Source organism: Ctenocephalides felis, unplaced genomic scaffold, assembly GCF_003426905.1.
Source record: "Ctenocephalides felis isolate EL2017-DRISC unplaced genomic scaffold, ASM342690v1 CF-g0.4_SCAFFOLD_01886, whole genome shotgun sequence".
In the NCBI taxonomy this organism is placed as follows: domain Eukaryota; kingdom Metazoa; phylum Arthropoda; class Insecta; order Siphonaptera; family Pulicidae; genus Ctenocephalides; species Ctenocephalides felis.
Genome location: NW_020538040.1, coordinates 13,957,158 through 13,969,392, shown reverse-complemented (window position 1 = coordinate 13,969,392; position 12,235 = coordinate 13,957,158). Strand labels below are relative to the sequence as shown.

Genomic DNA, 12,235 nt, shown 5'->3' with positions numbered 1-12,235 from the left:
TCGGCTGAGCCGTTTCTTTGTAATTAGAAAAAAAATAATTTTGGACAAAGGTCGGCCTTTAAGACAGATTGCCACTTTCAATCAGATTATGAATGACATTGTTATTGAAACACGATACATCGCTTTAAATCTGTGTATTTCATTATATTTTGTTAGTACACAAACATCAATTTGAAATATTAAAAATATTAAAATCAACAAACGAAATTAATACTAATGTTAGTCACACACAAAATATCTTTACAATTGGACTTGTTATTCAGGAAAATGTTGACAATAATGTTAGTTTGTTCGCAAAAAATCCAAATTTATTTCAAATGAATAATTTTTAATATAATCAGAGATGTCTGATATTAATATGCTGTTTTATTAAAACATAGAATCAAAATTGAAGTAGGAAAAAACGTCTAAATGTACAAAACTATTGTTTACAAACCTCCACCACTTATTACAAATGATTAAAAATGAAAGCACACACAAAACAAAAGTGAAATTGGTAACTTTATGTAAAAAAACATTAATATGTTTTTATATTATTTCAATGTTAAGGACTCATTTTTGGCGGCTAATTTTGACTTCTCGATCACCCCAGTCAAAACGCATTTTGCCAGAAGATATGCTTTTTCACATGCATCTATATCTGAAAAAGTAAAAAAATATTGAAGTTTAATTTTATATAAGGTCTTATAATAGTAAAAGTATATACTATTTATTACTAAAGATTTTTAATAGTTGCTTTTTTGAACTTTGTTTTTAATGATCCATTAAAGCTCAAAAGCTAATCCATTTAATGTTTAAATATCTAATAAGATCTTGCAGATGTTGTTTTTATTATACAGCTTTTTTGGAAATCAAGAAAAGTGATTTTTATAAAACAACTAGAAACAGAAAACCTTTGAAAAAATGCTGAGAAAATTTACATATCCAAACCAAAAACAATCGATTTTTTGGATCCTTTTAATATATACTTAAACACAGTAATTTATTACACTAATTAACAATGACTGTTTTCTTATACACAAGAACTCGATAAAATCTTTTATTAATTGCAATTTTTGTTATCATATACCTTCTCTGTTCAAATCTTTATGGTTAGAGCAGTGTTCGACAACGTCCATCATCTTAGGTCCCAACATTTCATTGGCTTTGTTTTTCTGGAGTTTTCCTTCACCGTCCAAAATTTCGACTCCGGTCAAATAACATCGTATATAGCACTAAATTTATATAAAAAATAGTAATTAAACTTAATAAAGATGACTTTACTATTTATAGTATACGTTTTTCATATAATAATAACTTATTTATGTATTTCTTTGCTATGTAATGTTCTTATTATATTTGATACTTTGTACATACAAGGCTCATTTTTTGTTGATTTGTGACAAAATTATATTGTTTTCTACTGATGATCAGCAGATGAGAAAAACTTATAAAAATAAAAATAAACCCTTTGGTAAATATTTGTATTACTATATTCCTAAATGTCAGTAGCATCTATAAAGATGTCAAGAAATATTTTCTTCATAGTTTTATGGCTATAGGAACGATTGTGGTTGGTGTTCCACATATGGAACTAGGTGCCTTGTAGGGTTAACATATATGAAATATTTGTATATGAGAAACATTCTCAAATATTATGACATGGTGTGATTTAAAATCATATTCAAAGAAAGAAAATTAATTTGAGTGCACTAAAACTATTGCATTTTTAACACTTTCCGCTCGCGAATTCCAAGATATATATATAAATTTCGAGGCATCTGAGTCGAAAGGGTTAAATTTGTAGACTATTAGGTTACTTTGAATTAATTTTAAGTCAAATTTATTTAAAATTTACTAATGCATAATTTTGACAATCCATGGAGCAATTAGGGTTAAATCTATATCGAATAATAAATTTATAAATAATAAAAAGAAGAAAAAATTGCATATAGACTTAAAACTCAGACAACTATCATACACAAAACAAATCTCTAAATTAAAAAAAAATACATTTAAATTTTTATTCAATATGATTACAATAATTACTATTACCATTGCCTGTTTGTCTCCTTCGTCTGGTATGGAACCGGTGGTATTTAGATAATCTAAGGTATCTGAAAAAAAAAAATAAATTTAAACTTCACTTTCTTTGAATAAATATTTTTTATTGCCCGAAGGAAAAGTAAATGTTTCCTTTAAAAAATCCTGGCCAATTTTGTTTTCTAGACATTTCTAGTCATTCTAAATCGAATGAGACCAAATTTGAAAAAAGGATGTGTGTGTGCGTCCATATGAGCCGATTTTTCGATTTTTTCCACGTTTTTTGTTAACGGCTGAAGCGATTTCAATTATTTAAAAGCCATTTTATGTATCTCAATAAGGACTCGCGTTGATTAGTTTTGCACAATGATGGCCAAGCCGTTTCTTTGTAACTAGCAGAAAACTGAAAAAAAATTTCCTCCACATTTTATCCCACAATCCTGAATCGATTTTAAAACTTCAAAACTATTCGAAAGATAATAGTTGGAAATCGCGTTGAGTAGTTTTTGGTGAACATTTGCCGAACCGTTTCTTCATTAGTAACTTTTGAAACAAAAATCCATATTAAGCTTTTTTTTCATAGTCTTATAGAACCTTATATACTAAATATACTTAAATATTACAGTATTACGGCAAGTGATTCAATTTAAAAAAAAACATCAAAGTTCGAAAAAATGTACAGCGTTTTTTTGCCGCCAGACAAAATTAGACCTTTTATCGACTTTTTCTTAAAAACAGCTTAAAAGCCATTCGATGTAACTAAATCGCGTTGGTTAGATTTTAGATACGATCGGCTGAGCCGTTTCTTTAGAATTAGCAGAAAAGCGCAAAATTTTTCGCCAAAAATCCTGAATCAATTTTGAAAATCCAAAAAACTATTCAAAATATATGATTTTGGAAATTGATCTGATTAGTCTATGATAAAGATTTGCCAGGCCAATTCTTCGTAATTGATTGTTAAACAAATTTTTTTTCGACGATTTTAATGAAACTTTGTATGGCGATAGAGTACCTGGTCTTAATGAACATAGTAAAATATTATAGTCTTAAGAAAAGTGGTTTAATTATAAAAATTAATTCAAATTTCGATTTATCGGCCAAGTTTTTAGAAAATACCCTGTGTGTATCAGACACATGTTCGTTTTTCAATATTGTGTAATTATAAAATTCTTCAAATTTGAATAATCTGCAATAGTTACTGATACTGTGAAGAATCCCTCTAGTAACTCGGCATACTTATAAATCTCTCAAAAATTAATTTATTGATTAAGTCGATTATTCAAACATATTAGGAAGTCATGCAACTTGCCTTAATGAATGGCAAAATACGACTTAAACTACTAGTTTTATTTAATAGTTTGGATATAAAATTATTGGAAAAAGATTTTTGAGAATCTCAAATCTAGTTATATCAAATATAATAACTAAAATACTAAATTCTAATAACTTACCCAATTGTATATTATAAGTTTCGTTGCACTTTTGCATAACTTTTTCCCACTCGGTGTCGCCTTCTTTCATTTGTTCGGTTTCACTTTTGGTAGGAATCACATTGGCAAGCAAAAGAAATAGGAAAATTGTGAAAATGAAAATTTTCGAATTATAAATCATAATGGAATTTTTGGTATTTTATAATTTTAAGAATAATATTAATAATGTAGTAAGATTATACTCGCTGCTTGTTGTTGGTATACAGGTTTATATAGATTTTGAAAATTCAGTCGTCTATTGTGTTGATATAATTAGATATCGATATGCACAGAATCGTACTGACCGAATTTGTTGAAAATTAATAGAATTTTATTCCAAGGTACACACACACACACACACACACACACACACACACACACATATATATATATATATATATATATATATTCGCAGACCTGGCAAACTTTTGTAGTAGGAGGGTTAAAAATTTAGGACAGCTTGCAATTTTTAACTACATATTAAAAAATTGAAACCAAGAAAGTTCAAAAGAAGTTTCATGAGCAGGCAACTCTTACATTTTTTTTAAAGTTATATTTATAATATGAGCTTTGCCATAAGTTTTTAAGAAAATCTGATTGGCATTTCGATAAAAATTATTAACTGACGGAAAGTGTAATGAAAAATGATTGAATTAGTTAATTAATTAGAACAGGAGAGTGAAAATTTAGTATTATGTGTACTTTTCAATTACTCAGTATCAAAAAATTAATTTAAAAAAATATCAGAAATAATGTTAGGCGTGGATAAATGTTAATATTTTTTAAAGTAAAATTTAAGCTTTCTCATAACTTCAAGAAAATCTGAATTAAATTTATGTGAAAAACAATCATGGAGTGAAAGCTGGTGGAAAGTGATTCCATTAGAAAAGTGACTATTACTTAGGTGACCATACGTCCCGGTTTGCCCCGGACAATCCTGGATTTCCAACTTATGTCCCGTTTTTTTTTTTTGAAAGTATTATTTCTCGGATTTAGATATTATGTCCCGGATTGTCACGGGATTTCAAAAAGTACAGACTTAAATTGAATTTTTGCTTATATAATTTTGCATAATTCGGACGTCTTTTGCATAAATTTAAAAAAACTTAATCGAAATTCAGTGAAAAGCATTCCTTGACTGAAAACTGAATGAAATATTATTTGATTACTAAAATGACTATAACGAAATAGGGATTTGTGGTAGAAGGGTAAATATTTAGGGTTGTGTGTGTTTTTAATTACAAATTATATGAATGTAAAATAAAAAAGTATGTGCAAAAACATAAAAAAATCGCCCTGTAGGGATAGCCAACCTTTACACCTTAAGGGTATGAAAAATAGATGTTAGCCATACAAAATGTGATTAAATGATTCCATAGAAATTGGTCAAACCGTTTCGGAGTAGTACTGCTATTTTTTTTTGAACTTAATAAAAATCTTTTTTGAACCTAATATCAAATGATATGTACTTTGGTAATATATTGTGCTAATATCGCAAAAAGAATGAATAACAAAAAACATGATTATTAAAGTATCCAAAATGTGTGAATCACCTGTGTCTAGAATAAAAAAAACGATGTTTTTGCATTCTGAATAGAGAACCTTAATACGCACTTAGTATACTTTTCTAAAAAACATAATTATTTGACAAAATGAAGAACTGTTTAAATTTTTGCGAAGGCAGGTCTAGCAGTTTCAGAAATTTTGAAAATAAGTTCAACATTTCTAGAAAAATGCAAGTTATAAACAAAATTTAAAAAAAATAATTTTTTGAAATATAAAAAAAATATTTTTTTTAAAAAAGTCAAATCTTTTTCAAAAATTCTCAAAAATTTTTTTTTTCAAAGTTTTCAAAAAATTCAAAGGTTTTTCAACATTTTTTATTTTTGGTACGGGAAGTTCCAGCAATTTGCCTTAAGGCATGATGCCACGCACCACTAGTTTAAAATCTATTCGTTCCGGTTAAAGCCCTAACCTTTATTTAGGAGATTATTATTAAAAATTATGATAATAAATATTGCTATTATCTAACGTTAGGCATTATTGGATGGGGGGAGGCCCTAGAATTCTACGATTCCTCCTTTTGTTCATTCTTTCGTCCTTATTGGTGCCATTCGCTCTTCTTCTTTCCGAAGAACAAAAGTCAATAGAATAGAAATACAACAATAAACAATAGAAATCAAGAATATAAATTAGTATTTATTATGCAACCCTTTTGAATTCAATATTGTTTTTAATTTTTTTTAAATTTATTTATATATATATACATTATTTTCATATCTCAGACAGACAGAGGTGCCTGGTATGAGAGTTTATGAAAACAATATTCATATAAGTTCATATAAGTTTATATTGTATTACAAATTATAAAACTTATTTTTCTATTTCATTTCTGTTCTCGTATGTATGATTGACTTTATTATATCAATTTGTCAGAATTAACGTTGTAACTGTCACGTGCAATTTCTATATAATGCACAATAAAATAAAATAATTAGATTAAAAACGGATATATAAACATAATTTAATCTGACAATGTATACGGTAAAATCTGTCATATGATGCATGTTGGAAAAATACCAATAAAATTAGGATCGGCTAATTTATAATACGATGAGTTGAAATACCAATGATTTAAAATTTTATGGCCGATAATTCTAATATGCCTTGTGGATTTGGTATTTGTTGTATCTATAGGCATATACAGCACCTATAATATAATTCCAGAAATCTATTCAAATAAGGACTTGTATCGATTTATTGATAAATACAAAAATTAAAATCAGAAAAAAAGAGTGCGCGTAAGGTTCACACGCGATTAAAGTAAAACTTATTTGCTACTGTACAAGATGGCATTTAAGTAAAAATAAATAAACCATATAACAACTTTGAATAATGTTTATTATTAATATGGTAACACTCGTGATGCACATATTTATTAGTGCCAACCATTATACACATTTATATAATGATAAATTATAAATTATATAATCATAATATCAATAAAAATATGTATAATATTTAAAAACAATAATGTAATTAAAGTCATACTTCAAATATGACATGATCGGTTTGTCATTGTAATTAACATTTATAAAAAAACCTTCTTTAGAGGAATGAAGTAATTGCTAATTAATAAATTCTATAATATTCGTTCACACAGTGGATTACGTTAAACAACGCCTAAACAAATATTGTTTTCGCTACTTCACTCATCATGTAATAATTGTGTTTGAAGAACTTCATGTAATTAAAATTAACATACATTCATTGACTGCTTGTATTTTTTTTTACTTTTTCGCTGGCTAAATAATCTCATTCTTTGAACAGCTGTAATTTCTATCTTGCCTATAAAAATATTTTCCATTTTAATAAAGTCATAGATTTATAGAAACTACGAATAATATAGAAATAATTTCTAATCAATAAACTTACGTTTAGTGCACGGCACAAATTTTTAATTTGTTTTGTTATTTTCAAGGAACAGGGTAAAATGTTCTTCTGATTCAGACATTTTTCATTAAATCAAGATTTGTACTACTTGCATTTGTACGAATTTACATCCTAGTCGCGCCTAAAGAAGTTTTACTTCAAAAACAGCCAATATAAATCATTGATTACTCGTATTTGCTTTTTCCTACTCACGATGTGAGATCTCCAGTTTAGTTTTGACTCAATGTCCATATATTTCACACTAATGTAGAGAGAAAAATGTTGACTTGTTAAATTGTAGAGTTGCAATATCTTTCTGATTTCGTAAGTATTCAAAAAAAATCGTTGCAAAGTTCGATGATGGATGGATGCTTATAAAAATATAACATATTACCTCATTATAATGAATTTGCACTTGCACAGAATATAATGTGCAAAATGCATTAACAATGCGCCGTAAAATCTATTTGATTACCAGAATATTATCGGACAAGGTTCATGTGTGTCCCCATTGCATTCGTATCGCCACATTTAATCGGGGGCACCCAACTGTTGAAACGTTTACTCATTGGCGCATTGACGCCCTTGGAGAAGGTTTTACAGGAAAAACAAATATTAGAATAACCAAATATTGTCTGCAAGTGGGATTTTATTTATAGAGACTGATATTATAACCTTCTATTTTGTGTAATAAGAGCATATTTTCATAATAATAATAATTCTTCCTTATTTGGAATTATGACATCTTTGGTGGTTTTAATTGAATTTCTAGGTTTGCTGATATAGTCAATTTGTAAAATACTTTTTGTTATTGGAAAGTAGGAAGTTCAACTGCCAATCAGAACAAAGATTTTTTGATCGCTTGTAATGAATCCAAAGATTGTTTTTTTTTTAATTTCCAAAGGAGAAGTTTATTTTTATTGGATAATCGAATTTGCTGATTTTATGTGTTCCCGGCGTTTCAAAGCATTTGATACTGAAATTGGGAACGTATTTGTGTGTAATCCAAAATTTGACCTTCAGTCGACGTTTTCTCAAAAACGGTTGCTCTTATTTCAAGTTTTTTATTATATATATATATATTTTAGATCTATTACATGTTTTATAAGCTATATTAAATTTACTAGCTGCTTTTCACTAAAAATAGCAATCTATTAATTATCCTTACTATCTGAGATATTGTTTTGTTCTTAATAGTAAACTCTATTTGATGGCAACCACACGGTCGCTTTTTTAATTGGCACATTGCAGCAATACTCTAAAGGGCTATTTTCACTTGGAAACATATTCAGATCATATATTCAAATGAAAACTGATATTACAACTGCTTGATATCAGACTGTCCGAGGTGGGATTTGAGTTTGGAAACTTTTGCTTGCAATCTTTTACAACTGAGCCTCAAACAAGCTTAAATACCAGCAGTTTGCTTCAAGGCACAATTTTGTGTATCACTAGATATTATTTGAATGCAAACATGTTGCTATCTTAGAAACATATTATCAAGTAAAAATCGAAATACGTTTGGCTGTACGAGCTACTATCACTAATAAATACTATTACTATCATACTACTATTTGGAAGATATCAATTGGAAAATATACTGATTAGTTTCCTTAAAGATCGGCAGGGCCATTCCTTCGTAATTATTGAATACATTTTTGACGATTTTAATGAAATATTGGACAGTGATAGTATTTATAAACTTGATGGACATTTTAAATCACTTTTCGTAGCTTATAATATTTTAGAATCTAAAAATTATAAGGCTACGAAGAGTAATTTTTTTATGAAAAAATATATATTATATTAGTAACAATCTTAAGTGAGGCTAGTTTTATATTCTTATTGATTAAGTCGATTATTTCCTTAAGGCAAAATGCCACTTACACCTAGTTATTATTATTATTTGAACAATTTTAGGAATTATTACCTTCCCGTAGTAAGTTATAGCAATGGGCCAAATATCAAAATGAAAATTTTAACATTTCTTCACGTTTTGAAGGTTTCTGAACATTTTGGCCCATGTGTGTGTGTGTGTTTTGTGTGTCCGCATTTTTGCGTCCATGTTTTCGGGCGCACTGATCAACCGATTTGAATGGTTCAAAAACCATTCGATTTCAATTCATAGGGAGATGTGTTGATTAGTTTTTGGCAAAGGCAGGTCTACGGAGCAAAGAACGCAGAAAATAGAAATCTAGTTTTGAGTAAATGGAGTATCTGATTTGAATGAACTCAAAAACATTCAATTAGTAATAATTGGGAGAAGTGGTGATTAGTTTTTGGCAAAGGCAGGTCTGGCCGTTTCGGAGATACGGAGCTATATGTGCGAAAAATTGCAGTTTTTGAGAGAACTAAGCATTCGATTTGAATAATTCAAAAAAATTTTTGTTTGTGCTGACAAAAGAATTGTTTTTGAAAAAAAACTTTTTTAGTTAAAAATTATTTTTTTTTCAAAATATTTTTTTTTTGTAAATTGAAAATAATTCATATTTTAATTTTAATTCTGGCTAAAGTCCTAAAGCTCACTTATATTCTTTAAAAAATTAATTTCAACTTTGTAATTCAGTTTATATAATTGTTGTAAATATTAGAAAATGTTACAGTATTTATAATAATCTATTTGAAAACATTTAATGTTTTTCGAACATTTTGTTACGGTACGGAAAGTTTCAGCAATTTGCCTTAAGGCACGATGCCATACATCACAAGTTTTCAGTGTTTTATGAGCTATTGTGATGTATTCTCTACTATCTAGCTTATTTAAAGACAACCCAATGGCTGTCCATTCACTTTGTGATACAATGTTTAATTTACTTTATATTTAAACTTTAACTCAAACCTCTGTAATTGCAAGGCCAAATACCTTGATTCTATACCACGAACACCCCTGAAAAATTTACGTTCGAACAATAAAAAATTATGTACGCCCATGCACTGATAAGAAAAAAATACAGACAGTAGGTAAATTAGTCACCTTATTTGAATTTAATTAATAATAACACGATTATTTCTCACAAAACGAGTGCAAGTTTGTGCACTTTATCATAATTTTATGATATTTATATTTTTTGACCTCATTTTTTGTGTTTTATATTTTTATTTGCAAAATATAATATGCATTTTTTATGCACATCGCTTTGTATAAAAGACGATGCAAAATTTTTATGAAGCATATTAACTCATCAGTTCTGTTTCTGTAGAGTAAATAAATAATAATAAAAGTAATAAAATAATAAAAGAAATAAATTAGAATGAAGAACTTAGTTGTGTTCAGTTTTTGCCTGATGGTCATTGCTTTTGGTAAGAATTACTTGATTTGGATTTTAACTCTTCAACCTAATTTATCAATTGGTTTATGAAGTATACTGATGGTTTGAAACTTTTTAATAGCCGAACCTATATGTATATTTTTAACTTACTAGATTTTTAACAAAAAACAATAATTTTTCTGTAGTTGTTTGTTTCATGATATTACAAAGTCTTCGACGCTGTACATAAATTCACAAAAAATGTTTATTTGTGATCATGTTGAATTTGTATTTTTTTCGATACGCAAGAATTCATTTTATATTTATAATAAAAACTACAATAAATTATATATGTATTCGTCGTATTCGTATTATTCTAGATGCCACCATTGGCAGTCCAGTTCCCCAAAACTGGGAGATTCCAAACACAAATTTCTCCATACCGAGTCCTCCAGGAATCGATTTCGGAAACTACGTTAACGGATTCAACCCCAACAATTTCAGTATTCCGAACCAGCAGATCATAACAGATTATTTCCCAGGAGGCTTTTCTAACTTCACTGGAAATTTTCCTACTTTTCCAGAAGGAATACCAACTGGCATGCCTACTGGACTTCCCAGTTTCCCTACCGGAATGCCTAACTTTCCTAGCGGAATACCGAATTTTCCTTCTGGAATACCAAGCTTTCCTACTGGAATGCCAAATTTTCCTACAGGAATACCAAACTTCCCATCCGGAATTCCTAATTTTCCCACTGGAAACATCCCAAATGTTCCAGGATTACCACCAATTCCAACAAATATAAATATCAATAACTAAACCAGGAATTTTAGACACACTGTTATTATGCAAATTATTGATGATATATTGAATCTGGTTAAGTATTTTTGTTTAAGTTGATTGGATTTATTTTTGTATTGCATTTATATTTTTGTTTAATTGGTTTGAAACACATACCTCTAAAATGTAATGGATTTTTTTTTAAATTGCTTTACTTTTAATATAATATGAAATATATATATATATATATATATATATATATATGTTACTTGTATTAGACTTAATATTGTTACGTTCTTTATTTATTTAATTATATAATAAATATCTATCCCAATTATTTGGTTTTTGTTCATAATTGCATCGACTGATTTGGCTGTGTACAAAAATGTATTATTAGACTACAGAGTAGTGAATTGATTTTTTTTAAATTAAACTATTCGGCGTAGACTAATAATATTTTAATATATCATATTGTTTAAGACCATAATCTCTATCATCAAAAAAATACATCAAAACCAAAAACTTATCACAGTCTTTGAAATTTTAAAATCGAACAGGTATTTTGGGTTGAAACTTGGTCGAAAATTTTTCTACATTTTAGCAATAATCACGTGATCGCTTTTTAAGAATTTTTGGACACCTCTCTCCCCCGTGGTGATATTTAAAATGATCCCTTCTCCTTCACCAAACACCATGTGTATTTTTAGTACCCAGAAAATCGTATTTTTTTTTCAAATATTAAAAAAAAATGTATTTTTGTTAACGTGATCATTCATAATTTTTGTTCAAACTTACCTTCTCCCTTCAAGCCTCAGGTGATTATTAGACGCTTTCTAATGGCAAAAACGGCTTGACCGATTATGGCGAAAACCTAGTCAAGGAGAGACCTTGAAGAGTTTCATCGATAGTCTATTAAATTTTTAAAATCGGTGCAGCGGTTTTTGAGAAAACGTCGACAAGAGGTTAAATTATAACTCACATACTGTTACATATACTTTTTCTAATTTTGGTGTCGAACTGTATAGATAGTCCAATAATTATAGTAAGTTTACCTCGGAATTCGAGATACCCAGCTGTAAGTCTGTAAACACTTGTATATTGACACCTAAAAGTTGTCTCAAAACCTACATATGTTGCGTACACCCTACCATATGCAGGTTTTGAAACAGCTGTTAGGGTGTCAATATACAGTATTTTCAGACTTACAGCTGGGTATCTCGAATTTCGAGATTCTTACCTAATTTAAGCTTAAATGACTGGACTAAGAATGACTTTGAAACTTT

The 12,235-nt window shown here is 28.4% G+C and overlaps 2 protein-coding genes across 2 annotated transcripts; one reads left to right on the top strand and one right to left on the bottom strand.

The window, feature by feature from the left end:
• Positions 1–533: 533 nt before the first annotated feature.
• LOC113374671 (general odorant-binding protein 84a) lies at positions 534–3,571 on the bottom strand. The gene is made up of 4 exons (XM_026614647.1): positions 3,474–3,571; positions 2,035–2,096; positions 1,070–1,214; positions 534–640 (listed from the first exon to the last, which is right to left on the bottom strand). Exons 1-4 carry the CDS (start codon positions 3,541–3,543, stop codon positions 534–536), a joined length of 384 nt encoding a protein of 127 aa, XP_026470432.1. The 5' UTR covers positions 3,544–3,571.
• Positions 3,572–10,207: 6,636 nt separating this feature from the next.
• Positions 10,208–10,991, top strand: LOC113374670 (58 kDa phosphoprotein-like). The gene is made up of 2 exons (XM_026614646.1): positions 10,208–10,223; positions 10,552–10,991. Exons 1-2 carry the CDS (start codon positions 10,208–10,210, stop codon positions 10,989–10,991), a joined length of 456 nt encoding a protein of 151 aa, XP_026470431.1.
• The last annotated feature ends 1,244 nt before the right edge of the window (positions 10,992–12,235 follow it).